Here is a 15,550-nt window from a genome sequence, read left to right on the forward strand (position 1 = left end):
GCAGTAAGCCTTAGCCACCAACGAAAAAGAGGACACGCAGCTGACTGCTGATAGCAGCTGGCGCCTGTCCTTGCCACGTGCCAGTGCTGAAATCTCAGCTGAGCACTAACAAAAGGACAGTGCGTGGACTTCTCTGAAGTAACAGGACAATGTAGCTATTGTGAAACTGCAAAGCTATTTATCTTTAAATTGTATAAATAAGTCAATAGTAAAATGTCCTCTTGTGTGTGTATGTGTGTGAGCGTGTGTGTGTGAGCGTGTGTGTGTGTGTGTGTGTGTGTGTGTGTGCGTGTGTGTGCATGTGTGTGTGTGTGTGTGTGTGTGAGTGAGAGAGAGAGAGAGATACCAGTGATAGCTGAACTAAAGTTATGGTTTCTGTCTGCCCTTATATAGATCAATTACATCCTTAAAAATCATCAGTAGAGTACAGAATGGCAGTTTCAGATGTACCTTTGTTCCCTCAGAGTAAAATCAAGGCCTCGTTGTCACTGGATGTTCAATTTAATAACTTTTTTTTTTCCCCCTTTCTTTTCTGTTAATGATTCCTTAGGAAATGACAGACATGCTCAGACAAATATGGTAAAGTCATGTTATCTTTTTTTCTTCATTAATTGTCTTTAGCGAACTAAAAGGCTTTATCTCTGTATTTTTAGTTTCTGTTTTAACAATTACACTTACAAAGTTGTTAATAGTACATCAAAAAAACTGAACGAAAAAGTCCCGAATAGGGGGAAAAAATTAACACAAAAAGTAAATTCTTGTAGTTCTCCCCAAAACTTTTCATTCTTTAATGCCGTAGCGCCTCTCTTACATTTTTTAAAACCCTTCAGCAAAGTTTGGTAGTCAGGTGGTCCGACTGTTTCAAAATCTCTGTGTTGTACATGTCAAGGGCATGGTTGACACGAATCATTTCACTGTTGTTGAGTTTCAGCCGGTGCTTTAGCATACACGAGAACAGGTCCAGCTGGGGTTTCCCAGGGGCCACTGGAGGGGCCAGGCGATTGATTCGCTCCCGGATATCCAACAAAAGGAGCATGATGGATGAGGATGAATAGAACTGCGAGCCTTGCGTGTACGACTGGTTCACCTGCTGCACGGCACTGCGTAGCAGGTCTGCGTTGAAGCGAAGGCTGTAACCAAACACCTGGATGTCGGAGATCTTGATGTAGATCTGCCGTTTGTTGGGGTCGGACAGGTCCACTGGGCCCTGGCCCGTGTCGTTACGCAGGCCCGTCGGCACCTTGGCACGGCTGCGCAAGTATATGTGAACTGTCTCGAAGAAGGTTTTCCAGCGGTTCCCAAGCAGCAGTGTCCAGTTGAAACACTGCGAGTTCTGCAGACGCACCTTCTCCCAGCGTGGGTAGCCGTGCTCGCCGAAAGGCATACTCCAACCCTCTGAATGACTCCCGCTGAATGGGTTGACGTACACGAAGAACATGGGGTCCACGCTGCTGTTTCGCATTTGGCAGATCTTCATGGAAAGTCCCACGATCATGTGCAGGTAGTCCATGCGGTTCTTGTTGCTCTTCAGTGTCAGTGACATCCGTTTTCGCCAACGAGGGTCGAAGAAGGTCTCCAGGCGAACCTCGTTGCTGATGAAGGTGGTGTGGATGTAGAGGCGCGAGTCCATCTTCTGCAACAGGTACTTCAGCTCCAGGTCCTGGAAGTCCAGGTCCGTCTCGAAGCTGATGAACTGTTCGCTGCGTTCTGAGTCGACGTTCTGGGGCTCGCAGCGCCCGCGGTACAGCTTGTAGCCCTTGTTGCAGGATCCGCACTGTGAAATATTGGCCAGGCTGCACATAGCGCAGCTGTTGTTACCGCCAATCACACAGGGAATGGGACGCTGACAGAGAGTGCCGCCCGTGTGGCAAACGCATGTGCGCTGGCTCTCCAGGAAAGTACCCCAGAATCCATTCTCATTGCAGTAGAGGTAAGACTGCACTCGGTTCAGCCACTGAAGCACGGATCTGTGCCAGAGAAGAGAAAAAGAGACACAACAGGGAGACAAGTGGATAACATGCCCCATTAATAATGTACCGTTTAGTTCCCCTAACTCACCGTTACGGCGGATTAAGCTACTGTCACAGCTCGCTGACGTTTTTTTTTTTTTTTTTAACAGACCAATCAGGAAAATGGCTAATATATTCCCCTCATCAAAATGGAAACTTCTCTCTTTCCCCCCATGCAAATCTCCTCTTCTCCCTCTTCTTAATACCCCCCTAAAGGCATTCTACCTTGTCATCCTGACAAGCCCTGGAACTTCAGCGGCTGAACACTTGAATTCTGATTTTGAGACAGACCGCAGGCTCAAGGTTACGACGACATGCTAATGTGTCAAAAGACTGAAGACCAATGACCTATCATCTCAACGGTTCTGAGACGCCCCAGGCAAGCACTAAAATATGATTGGTCATGGGGCTGCCAGTCAAGCTGATGGTCAAAACACTCCTCAATCACAAACCATGCTCTCATCCTTCAGCCTGCTTTGGACAGAGGGAAAAAAGGAGATATTTCATTTACCTTTAGCACATTAAGTAAAATTTGAAATCACTCTGACCACTCTAGTTGTGAATGTAGTCATCTCTCTTGATATCTTCAGCATTGCTTAAATAATTGGGCAAAGACCTGAAAAATGTAATTTAAAAAGAAATCTTTGCATATTTAATGGGATCCCATGCAATATTCATAGTACCAATTACAAAGTCAAAGGCTGGAGAATGCTATACGGTACTTCATCGTCTCCTTGAAAATACAACTGCAGTGTTTTAACTGATATTCACTTCAAAGACAAGGCATCAAGAGACATGTCTGATCCATTTGTACAGTTTATCTTTTTCATTCCCTGAGATTTTCAGAAGGAGACACTTTTTTTTTTTTGTGAAACTTTCACGACTAGACTGGACTTGATTGGCACAATACAGCTCAATGCGTTCAATCTGTCTTCCAACAAAGCAGAATGTTTCTCATCTCTGCAAGAAGCAAACAATAGAGATTAAACATCCAGTTAATTTCATTTCTGAATTATCTGCTAATAGACCTCACAGGAAGGTAAAATAACTACCGTAACAATGCTAAAGTGCCATGCTAGTGATATACAGAGATTGAAGAAAAGTTTTGTGTTATGAGAAGCTCATAAACAGCATTCTGTATCTGTTCTATTTGTCCCTTGACTGAATTTGCAAATGTGACTTTACTCTGTCATGACTCAGGTTCATCTTCACAAACATACTTCTGTGACCTTTTCTTTAAATAGATCTGAAACACTATACAATTCAGCACCATCTAAAAACAAAAAAAAGATAAAATATAACCATAAGTGACAAAAGTCAAGTTTGTTCTAGGTCATTTCCAGAACACTACTCAGGCACAAACGTTTCATAAAGGTTACACTCAATCAATACAACCGGTAGCTGAAAGCCAAGAACCAAAATGCTATTTTACTCTGAATGTGCCTGAGATTATGCCTGGTGGAGAGGTATAAGCTAACCTCCTCTTTCAATTTGCTGCCTCGCAAAGACAAATCGCTTATGGCATTTAATATTGTCCTTTTATATTTATTTGCAATAAGCCGGCTTTATGCAATCCGAGGGGCTGGAATCAAATATGTTATATCACATAACTGCTTCACCCAATATGTGATTTGAGGTTAGCCTGCTGGTTTTTTATTTGTCATTATTATTTATTTTCCCTGAAACAAGTGGCTGAATTCAGTTTGCTATGGGGAATGAGATGGAAATAGCTGGAAATGAATGCTGTTTGCTTTTCACGTATCACAGCACACTCTCATGTTTGTAATGGGGTGACACAGTGTGAATGGTATACATCACCAACAAGCACTATTATTGTGGGTATGGAGGAACGGGGGATGAAAGAAAGAAAGAAGGAAGAAGGAAGGAAGGAAAGGTCAATTCAACCTCAGCCTACGTTATTAATGATGGAATTTTACAAAATGTGACACAGAGGACTGAGAGAAGGGGGGGGGGGGTGCTGAAACTCGTTCTATCATTTCTTTTTTCTTGTCTCACTGAATCATTAAAGAACCCGGTTCCTGTGAAGCAGTAATACAGTGAGGATGTGTGGTATTGCAATCAGTTTCACAATGAGAAACTGACTACCATTGGCACCAGACAGGGTAATAACACTTGAGCCTTAGCACAATGCTAAGACTACAGTCATGTGCCACATAACGACGTTTCAGTCAACGGCGGACGGCATTTACGACGGTGGTCCCACAAGATTGGATGGAGTTGAAAAATTCTTATCGCCTAATAATGGCGTAGCGCAACGTGTTACTCACGTGTCTGTGGTGATGCTGGTGTAAACAAACCTACTGCACTGCCAGTCATATAAAAATATAGCACATACAATAATGTACAGTGCATAATACCTGGTAATGATAATGAACAACTATGTTACTGGTTTATGTATTTACTATACTGTACTTTTTATCATTATTTTAGAGTGCACTCTTTCTACTTATGGAAAAAGAAAAAAAAAAAAAAAAAGGTTTATTGTAAAACAGTATGCCATGTTACGCTGGCAGCAGTTTCATATATCTTGTGTTTACCGCGCCTCTGTACAGGTTTTTAGAGCGGGAGCAATAGGCTATAAAATATAGTCTAGGTGTGTAGTAGGCTACACCATCAAGGTTTGTGCAAGCACACTCTGGGATGTTTGCACAATGACCAAATTGCCTAACGATGCATTTTTCAGAACGTATCCCTGTCGTTAAGCCACATATGACTGTATTACAATGACCTGCTAACATAATTAACTAATATCAAAACGAGATGAGAGCTGGACTTTGCTAAGCTTTATGGAATTAACTGAATGTAGTTTGCCCAAAAGAGCAGCATAATTAAAATCTTTCAAAGCACTATTGTTAGTACCCGTATAAACAGTTGCTATTCGGTAAAACAAAAAGCATGAGGATTGTTCAACCGTTCAAGCCGAATTGTTTCACTGTTCCATCACTGCTTGAATACTAATAGAGCAAAGCCATGATCAAGATAATGAGCTGAATTCATCTGTTTTATAATAAACATCCATCCAAACACCAGATTGTGTTACAGCACAACTGCATGAATTACAACATTCTTCCATTTCATCTACTTCATCAACTCAACAAAGCACTTGCATTCATCCATCCATCCATCCATCCATCCATCCATCCATCCATCTGAAGCTGTCTCACCTCTGCTCTCACCAGGCACCTAAGTGTTCTCTCTATGATCTGAGGGAGTTATGTGGGTAAAAAAAATAGGCTCTGAATTAAGCTCACAATTTTCTTTGTGTTCATTTTTCTCCCTCTCCTCCTTTGCCCTCCCTCCCTTCTCCATTCACATCATTCCACCCACCGTTTAACAGGTAGAGCTGGTGAAAAATGGCCACAATTAGTCTGAGCCATCCAACAGGGCAATAAGTGCAATCTGAAAGCTTTTCATACAAACACATCGGTAACACGCTTTGCTTGCTCCTTTAATTACACCGCACAATTTGATTAAATACCACATGTTTTCTTTCCTTTTTCTTTTTTTATTTATTTTTATTTTTTTTTGAAAAACAAGTCTCATAAAATGGTAGCAAATGTCCCTCTAAAGTAGTCTGTAGGCTAAAGTAGTCTGTCTGCATATTTTAAAGCATGTGGAAAGATATTCAGACAAAGCATCTCTATTTGCAGTTAGCGAACAGAGTAACACAACAATGACTGTTTCTTTGGTTCATTAGATATCTGGGATGAAGCTGTGCTCTGGGATATACTGCAAAATTGCAGTATGCCACGCCAGAGAAAAGAAAAGAAAAGAAAAAAAAAAGAAAAAAAGAAAAAAAACGACGTAATGAAAGAGGCGTCTATCAGTTTGATTGGACCATGCTCTGAGCAGCAGACAAAGGAAATATTTAAAGGGCTTCAAAATGCTTTGATCCTGCTATTGTAACTGTCTGACTGATGTACTTCATAACATCTTAAGATCTTTGCTTGACTCTGTCTGGTTTCAGATTTGCTCATCACTTAATACTATACCACACTCAAATTTTAAAATGGCCCTAAAAAATTCAGTGAGATGGCTCCAAAACTTATGTAAGGGTGCCCTTGTTGTATGCTGAACTAACGATATATAATTTTGGCATATCCTCTTGAAATGGAAAGGGTTTTATTTTTTTGTCACAAATGTGCACTACTATGTATATATTATAATATTTTCAAAATGGTGTAAAGATGTTAGCAAACCTCAAATAAAAAGTAGATTCTGAGGATTAGTCTGTTGCAGAGGAAGTGGCAGGTTTTCTCAGCATTCTCCTGGTCTGTCAGTAAAGGAATGCTGTCTTCTCCTTGACGAGATTTTAATATTTCCCAGTGCTCTCGGCAGCCAACCGAGAGGGCCATCAAGATGTGTCTACAAGTTAACAGTCACAGACCAGCTGGACACTGATTCGCATATCATCCTTCAGCTATCGATCTGGCTGTGAACAACTCCTCTCTCCATCTCTCTCTCTCTCTCTCTCTCTCTCTCTCTCTCTCTCTCTCTCTCTCTCTCTCTCTCTCTCTCTCTCTCTCTCTCTTTATTTACCTCTCTGTTCCTAAGCCCAGTATGATGGTTAGCTGCAAACAAGTGTAGCTCTTGCTGCCTGGCCCAGGAGACTGAATGTCCTGGTCATTTTCAAACACTGTTCATGGATTGACTGTCTCAGTGCTTCACTGCTCCGTCTGTGCAGAAACTGACAGATTTTCAATATGCTGTTTATTGACCATACAGGGTCAGGGTTTAAGCTATTCTCCCGCGGCAGGATGCTGAATTGTCATATTTGCCATGTCAATCAAAGACTGATACTCTTTTTTTGTTGTTGTTATTGTTTTTTTATTTGTTTGCTTTTTGTTTTTTTTTCTGTTTTGTTTTTTATTTTTCTTCAAGCATACGGATCCATAGAGAATGAAAACCAGGCCTAATGGCTGGAATCAAATCAACCTGATTGCCTCTCTCATCCTACCCCCCCCCCCCCCCCCCCCCCCCCCCCCGCAACAGTTTTTCAGTACAAGACACAGACATTTTGTAATGATTCCCTTCAGATGTAAAGTATGGAACACAACACAATGTTTTACCCCTCAATACACATGCCAATTCCAGTACACCAACCCATATTTGGAATGATTCTGTATTTTACAGAACTGGTGGCAGCAAATCTACAGTCAGTAAACTGTACCGATGACAGATATTTCTGTTTTTCATTGGACACTACTGTTCTTCCACAGTGTAATGAGTGCTTGTATTTCATCTGTCGTTCATGTTTACACAAAACAACATATCGTCCGTGTGGTCTGCAATAGCTTTGAATGCCTAAAGCGAATATTTAAAAATGGTTCTCAGCTCAACATCAGCCTTTGTTGAGGGCGGTGACAGTGAAATGGTTTTGAGGCTTTTTGAGAGCTGGATTTGTTTTCACTGAACAAAGAAATGAACAGAGTTTATTTCTGCTGCAATGCTCACAGGTCTGGTTAAATATGCGTACTTCACCGCTAAAACGTTTTGTTTCTCTATATATGGCTACCATATTTTAATGTTTAATACTAACGTTTGCCAGCAAGACTATAGCGGACAATTTTAATAAATGGTTTTGTAATTATTCTCCATTTTGCTGTCAGAGAAACTGAATGGATCCTCTGCTAAAGAGAGAGTCATAATTCAAGACGTGATATGTAACATCTGTAGCTATTTCAGATTGATTTTGGCATATCCAAGCCTCTTTAGCAGGTTATTAACGGCGAACAGAAATAGTTTCCATCCCTTGTGGATGGCGAATAATAATTTGACATTAGTGTGAGGTCAGCATTTATATGACTTGTTGTGAGTACAGACAGTCATTTGCTAACCTCTCTACTCTCAAACAGTCCGAGGGGACATCCAGGCAGTTTGTACCCAATTACGAGAGGCCTGCTTCAGCTCAATGTCAGCAAAAGGGAAAAAAAAAAGAAAAAGAAAAGCTCTTTTTTATTATTATTATTTTCTGCAAACACCCCTCTCTCTTCATCACCCCCTTCAGGGCTAAGAGCACATCACCAGAGACTCTGGAGTGCCCATTACTGACAGCCAAGGCAGCCAAGCTACAGCTGCTGATCGAAAACGGGTGGGGGGGGAATCTCCGTAAATGTGGCTTTTACTTTTTTTTTTGTTGTTGTTTTTTTTAATCCTTTTTGCTGCTTCTGCTTCTGCTTTTCTAAAAGGTGTTCGTGCTAAACGATGACGCAAATAAAGCTACTCTCACCAAAATCTCCCAAACCACTTGTCTTGGGGTAATCAGTGCCTTTTATTGCTTAAAATAAAGTTATTTTGGGTATGCAATCACTACAAGAGTCACAGCTGTAGTGCTCTTTAAAATTATGCCTTGTGTCTTATGCTTAATTTGCTATATACAGATACAAAAGTGCGTACGTGTGTACGCGCATACGTACATGCAAGCGTGCGTGCGTGTGTGTGTGTGCGCATGTGTGTCTACGCCTGCATCTGTGTCTGCGTGTTTGTGCACGTGTGTGTGTGTGTGCCTGAGTAATAATACATATTTACTATAGCTACATATAATTCTTTTTTTTTTTAAAACAATGAGATTTTGAGAGGTTTGTTTACCACTTGTCACTGCTGAGGGCTTTCCAAATGAAGCATAACATGCAGACTGCAGGTATAACCATGGGAATGCTTTACAGGCTGTTTTCTTCATCTCCAGAGATTGGTTCCTTGCTAAATGTGATCTAGCTCAGTGTATTTGAAGCTTATTCCAGTTTAATGCATTCTTCCTGTGTTTCATCATGCTATAATAACCACTCCGCTTTTAATTTCTGAATGTAAACACACACACACACACACACACACACACACACACACACACACAAAACTGCGTATGGGTAGCAAACCACTGTAGTCTGCTTTGAAGTGATCCTATTTAGATGAATTAGGACGCACTTTTGGAGCTGAGTTTTATCTCTGCACTTGCTGTTCTGAAGTGATTTGCCTGTTCCTCTGTTTCAGACCTGAATTTACCTGTCCTTAAAATATGCTGCATTCCTGGCGACCTCTCTTTCTACCCTCCAGTCTCTCTGTCTCTCTCTCTCTCTCTCTCTTTTTCTTTATCTCTCCTTTTCCTGCTCTGTCTTCCTCTCTCTCTCTATCTCTCACTCCCCCTTTCCTCTCTCTCTCTCTCTATCTCTCACTCCCCCTCTCTCTCTCTCTCTCTCTCTCTCTCTCTCTCTCTCTTTCTCTGTGCCGTGTCATCAAACGTCCTTGGTGTGTGCCCCTTTGCAGCTCATCCTGTGCTCTGCTAGGCTTTGATAAGGCTTTCTAACAAACCTTGTCAAAACCCTGGATTGGTGCGTGGGTGTGCTACTCCGACACCTCTGACAGTTGACACGTTCGTCTTTCCTAACCACATATAAACAAACATTCTGTTGACACGCTTGATTTAGTTTGATGTATTTACATATCTCTCAAGCAAGTATCAAATTCTATTTTCCTTCACCCAATTCTTGATGATTTTCTTCTTCTTTTTCTTCTTCTTCTTCTTCTTTTTTTTTTTTTTGTTCCTTTTTGTTCGAAGCTGTCACCACCGAACGAATAACGGCGGGAAATTAGCACATGCAACCTCCTTTATGTTAACATGTGTGATATGAGAAATTACTGGGTGTTTTACGACGACAGGCCTTGAGCTTCGGTTCATTTAACATCGGTAAGAAAGATGCGCACATATGCTTTTTCTCGGCCTTCAACCAAGTGAAAGATCTGTGACATATTTGGAGGCAGTTCTTAGTCAAACTGTAATGAGAGAGGCTTTTAGACAGACATCTTATAGTCTCTGCACTGAGAGCAAATCTCTGATTCAAACAACCAGTTACATCACCTGCAATTCAACCAAACACCTGACAGAAAACTAGCTGTAGTAGAACTAAACCGAATGGCTCTTGCACATAAAGAGAAAATGTTGTATGATGACTAGCGCTGCCCTCCATGAAATTTTAATGGTCTGAATATTTTGCTGTTACATTTTTTCATGGCATTTGGCCCCAATAGACAGAGATTTACTACAGAGGTATATACAGCTATTAGAAATATGATTTTACATTTTTTATATTGTAAATAGAACTACGGAGTTACTCAACATGGGTGATATTTTTACCATTCCAAAGACAGTTTCACAACTTAAAGGGCAAATTTCAGACCAAAAAAAAAAAAAAAAAAAGGATTTTCTTATTTGTCTGAATCAATCATATTTTCACAGCATGGTTATACCAAAGTGATCAGTACACTCTTAGTGACATGTGACAGAATCGCCATGACAATACACAGGGACCCACCTCTCTCTTGGCATCTGGTGATTGGGGTTGTGATGGCAACGGACACTCAGGCTGAAAAGTTTCCGTGCCGTACGTTGGATCTTTAGCCTCTGGGCCTCCAGAGAGCTCTGGAGCAGGCGGTAACGTGCCTGCAGGTCCCAGTCGCTACCCCACAGCAGGTGCACGCTGCTAACAGGCAAGAAATGTGTGGAGGGCAACCTCTTCAAGAAAGACTTGAACTCATCTGAGGAGAGGGCAGATTATCAGAGATTAGAACATGAAGAAGTTCAATCTACGAATGAGTGCTTAAAAAAAAAAAAAAAAAAGAAAAAAAAAAAAAAGCTAATTCTTTAATTAAGGTCCGGATGAGGCTTTCTCCGTCCGCTGAAAGGGAGAGAGTTACAGAGAGTGACAGAGAGTTAGAAAAAAGAAGCTAGATCTGTAGATCTGTATCAGTAAAATTGTTTCATTTCTCAACTAATCTCGCGGAAAAATTCATTTGTTCTGAGAAATTCATTTGAAGACAGAGGCTAAATTTTCATATTTGCTTTGATAACCAGGTCTCAGGAAATAGATGTCAATATTTGACATGTTTGCCAAATTAGTGTTTAGTATTAGTTTTGGTATTTATACTTAATTTAGTTTAGTTAGTTTTCTGTTTTGTTTTGTTTTCTGTTTTTTTTTTGTTGTTTTTTTTTCCTTTAAAGTCAGGTTGATCATTTAGTATCATAGCTTTGAACACTACCTAACATCAGTTCTTTGCTGGTTCACTGACTGGGTCTACCCTGTGGAAGAGAAAGGAATCAACACTGTATGGGTGTAAAAAAAAGAAAAAAAAGAAAGAAAGTCTACACTAAATGGGAGTAAAAGAGCCTACTCCATTAGAGTAAAAGAAACACAGGCACCGTGTGTAACAGGAGCATGCCAGCTGTATGTGACCTGAAATACTGAGAAATGGATTAAGACTAAATATGTAGCTGAATGCATGTAAACTGAAGCTGAGGTTAAGACCAGTATTTGGCAGAATGTGACTACATGTGTAATCCATGGTATAATCTGTGTCTTTTCATTTAATCCCACAGACACAGAAAAAAAGCACTTTTTCTGCAAGTTTTACAACACCTTCATTACAATACCTCACATGTGTATACCTTAAAAGGACACACACTGTTTAGAACAAACTTTTTTTTTTTCTTCAACATAAACTCCTGTTGAAACAGGATATTTTTAAGATTTATGTTAAGAAAGTGGAGGTATTTTCCTCCATATAATGATTATAATACACATCCTGTAATTTCCACATACATTTCACTCATATAGATGTTGCTGATGTTCAGGTTTTTTTTTGTTTGTTTCTTTGTTTGATTGGTTTGTTTTGTTTACATTCTTTTTTTTTTTTACATTATTTGTTTACATTATTTTTACAGTATTTTATCTCCAAGTATTTTATACTACTTTTACCTTAAAAGGAAACTATTTACCAAGCTGCCTGCAGGTTGCCCTTAGCTCATTTCAGCACTACACCTCTTTTCATCATTATTTACATCTGTTCATCATTATTTACAATCTTTCCTTCGTAAAGACTACTCATCCACTTTGGTTTTATCTTTCATTCATTTTGCATTAATCCACATTAGGCAATGATATATCCTGTATTCCATTTACAAAATGTACTAATCATCAGTTCCTCCAGTCACGATAAGTATATTTTAAGGTATATTTATATTTCTATTTCAGAATGCTTGTATGCTGCATTCTCTTAGCTCTAATTTTCCTTCAGGAGGGTACGTTCCAGAAGGCTTGGTGTGAGAGTGATAAAGAGCTGTGATCCTGGAGGAAGACCACGATGACCTCTACGGCTGCGGGTGCCTGGAGACTTGTGCTCTCGTCCTCTCTCTGTGGCTCGGCTTTGCCATACTTTATAAGTGTGTAGACGCGCAGGCACCGAGAAACCTTGTGAGTGTGAGGACCGCACGTCAGCTATGGAGAGGAGGATCCCTGGACAGCTATACAAGCATTGATTTCCTTTGTTAAGTCTCTTATTCTTACTTTTTACTTTTTTAAAGTTCTTTTTATTATTCTTACTTCTCTCTCTCTCTCTCTCTCTCTCTCTCTCTAACTTCCCACTAACACTGTCTTTTCTCTTTTACTGTCCTCTTATATTTGGATTGGAGAGAGACTCTCAATACTTTCAAAAGAGCTTTAAGAAAAGTCAAAATGAAAGCAATAGAATCTTTAAAAGGCTGCTTTCTTGCTTTGTATACACTTGTATACAAAGTGTATATATGTATGCATACGTACATCATACGTACATAGGTGTGTGCGTGTGTGTGTGTGTGTGTGTGTGTGTGTATCTATCTATCTATTGTGTGTATGTCTACATATATATTTATGTGTGTGTCTGGGTGTGGGTGTGTGTTGTGTTCAGAAATGTTTCCCCTTAATGAATACAATGCTAAAGCTGGGCATGCTTAGTCTTTGTTTTTGGCCTTCTGTCTGTACCTGCATATTCACAAGGCTTTCATAATTCTTGTATGGTCTGGACACTTAATTCTGAAGCAGCCCTCCTCCAGAAATACTGCTGCGACCTTGAAACCGTCAAACTCAATTTGAGTGTCCTCTATTACATATAAATATATATGACTGCCTGCTTTTATTTGGACCTTTTATTACCTGTTAATAATATATAAGCCAGGAGGGCCCGTCAAAGTGGATATTGAAAGCTCACCTCGGGGAGTAACCTATTTCTGTAGTTTTTCTTGAAATATTTGATCTGCCTAGATGGGAGAAATTCTCTGGTTGGTTTGAATCTGTGTGTGTGTGTGTGTGTGTGTGTGTGTGTGTGTGTGTGTGTGTGTGTGCGGTGGGGAGAGAGAGAGAGAGAGAGAGAGAGAGAGAGAGAGAGAGAGAGAATGAAACAATGAAAGAAAGACAGAAAGATGGAAAGAGAGACAGAGTGAGAAAGGGAGAGAAAGCGAGAGAGAGATGCCTGAATGTGCAATTTGGGTCGCCCCCTTGGCAGATTACAGTCCCCTCAGGCGATAAACAGAGAAAATATGCCGGATGATCATGGTTTTATGAAGAAACAATAGAGCCTGAATTAACATCACAATCATATCCAAGACTTGCAAGAGGTGAGAGGCTGGTCTGTCGTCTTTCTCTGTCTAATCTCTCTCTCTCTCTCTCTTGCTCTCTCTCTCTCTTTCTCTTTCCCTCTCTCTTTTCAATGCACTCATAAAGAGGGGCATGACTCGGATACACTCTTGATAGTTGAACACACACACACACACACACACACACACATACACACACACACACACACACACACACACACACACACATACACAGAGAGAGAGAGAGAGACATCCCCAGAAACTGTTTTCACCAAAACCTCAAGGACTCAGGTAATTTCTCTTTCAAGAGTTCCATAAGAAGTATATGAAGCTCATTAATACCAGACATGCAATAGCTTCTTGAATTGAAAATGCACTTCCATTTTTATGACATGTGGGAATGGTGTGTGCGTGTGTGTGTGTGTGTGTGTGTGCGTGTGCATGTGTGTGTCTGCCATTCATTTTTTGGGGAGCTTTTACAGATCTTTTTCCTTTCTTTTCTCCCCTGGCCACAAAACCTGCCTGAAGATTCAAAATTGACTCTCGCTATTAACTGTGAGAAGTCCTCTCTCTCTTCCCAACATAAGGTAACGCGACCTCGTGAATAATTCATAGGCGCTTTATTGCGGATTGGCTCAAAGACGTTAACGGGCAGGCTTTGTGTTGTGTGTTTCAAGCAAGGTGACTCACGTAAAATGACAACAGACTCGGCAGAAAACCAGCTGATTAATTCAATTTGGAGCCTGGGCCTCTTCTTTTTTTTTTGTCTTTTTTTTTATTATTTAAGAGTGTGATACTTCATCACTTGAGCGTTGGATAAACAGCCTCTGTGCTGCAAAGATAGGGAGGGTAATAAAAGAAAAATAGAGAGAAATCTCCTTTGATATTAACAACGAGGTCACCAAACATAAGCTATAAATGTAAACAGCTTGTCTGGCTTTTTCTTTTTTTTTTTTTTTTCCATCCTCTTTTTCAAGCCCCTTCGAAAAAAGCTAGTCAAAATATAATGAACGCTAGAGAGGTTTCGTGGATGAATATGCCAAGAAAAGAGACAAAACGTGATTTATCTTAATCTCGCGTGCCAACTTCGATATTGAGTAGGCAAGCACAGGTTCTCTGTTTAATTTAACACAAATCAATGAGAATGACTTCAAACTTCTCCAAGCCCAATTAGCGCACACGTGGAACCAGCTCAGAGTCAATAGGCAGGAGGGAGAAAATTGATTAACGGCCTTAAGACGAAGCAGCGGTGCCTGATAAGAAGAGAAGTCTGAGAACCTTATGCTTGCATAAACCTGTAATATACGACAGAACATCAGTCAAAGCCAGGCTGTGTTTTCGACGATGACAGCCAATGTCGAAAAAAGGTCACAGAGCTTTCAAAACATGTTATTAAAAAATACTAATAATACAGATAAATGAGTAAATAAGAAGCGGACGTGTGTGCAACGACGGGGAATGTTACTCAATGCTTTTGAAGAAGAAAACTAAACCAGGCCCATATTTTAGCGTGAAGAAATAACACGTTAATAAAAAAAAACAAAAAAAAAAACCCACAACAACAAACAAGCAAAAAAAAGAGTTATGATACTACAAAATTGTGATAATCATTTCCACTGCAAAAAGCATCTACAGCCACAGATGTATCTGTGTTTATTTATTTATTTGTTTTGGTCATTGTTGTTGCTTTTGTTGTTTCTGCCGACTGGATACTATGAATTCATATTTTTCTCAGCAACCGATAACACAAGGCCTCTGATAACTGACATTATATCTCTAAAAGCTGTCCTTTCACAAGGTCTGTTTCACTGAGTCTACCTACATATTATGCCCAGAAATTCCCATGTTCCAGCTAGACCTCGCTTTATATGTGTGTGTGTGTGTGTGTGTGTGTGTGTGTGTGTGTATGTCTATATATGCTTTACAGAATCAAAGAGTCAGAATGCCCTTGATGGAGAGATATGTTCAGGACTTCACACTCACAGCTCTGCAGACGTTGTGAATGACAGCATGTAGCATAGCACAGAGAAAGAAAGAGGGATTTTTTTTTCTCTTTTTCATCCACCTAAGAATTTGTGGCCAGTAGCAATCCTTTAGAGAATCTCAACCATGGACGACACAC

At 40.2% G+C, this 15,550-nt stretch overlaps 1 protein-coding gene across 1 annotated transcript in view; it reads right to left on the reverse strand.

Annotated features, from left to right (window-relative positions):
• Positions 1-826: 826 nt before the first annotated feature.
• brinp1 (bone morphogenetic protein/retinoic acid inducible neural-specific 1) overlaps positions 827-15,550 on the reverse strand; it is a 73,194-nt gene continuing 58,470 nt past the window's right edge. The window contains exons 6-7 of the mRNA XM_030784688.1: positions 10,337-10,559; positions 827-1,967 (exon numbers count right to left, since the gene is read on the reverse strand). Of these exons, the coding sequence (XP_030640548.1) occupies positions 827-1,967; positions 10,337-10,559 (1,364 nt within the window). The remainder of the gene's footprint in view (positions 1,968-10,336; positions 10,560-15,550) is intronic.

Source organism: Chanos chanos, chromosome 9 (assembly GCF_902362185.1).
Source record: "Chanos chanos chromosome 9, fChaCha1.1, whole genome shotgun sequence".
NCBI classification, from domain to species: domain Eukaryota; kingdom Metazoa; phylum Chordata; class Actinopteri; order Gonorynchiformes; family Chanidae; genus Chanos; species Chanos chanos.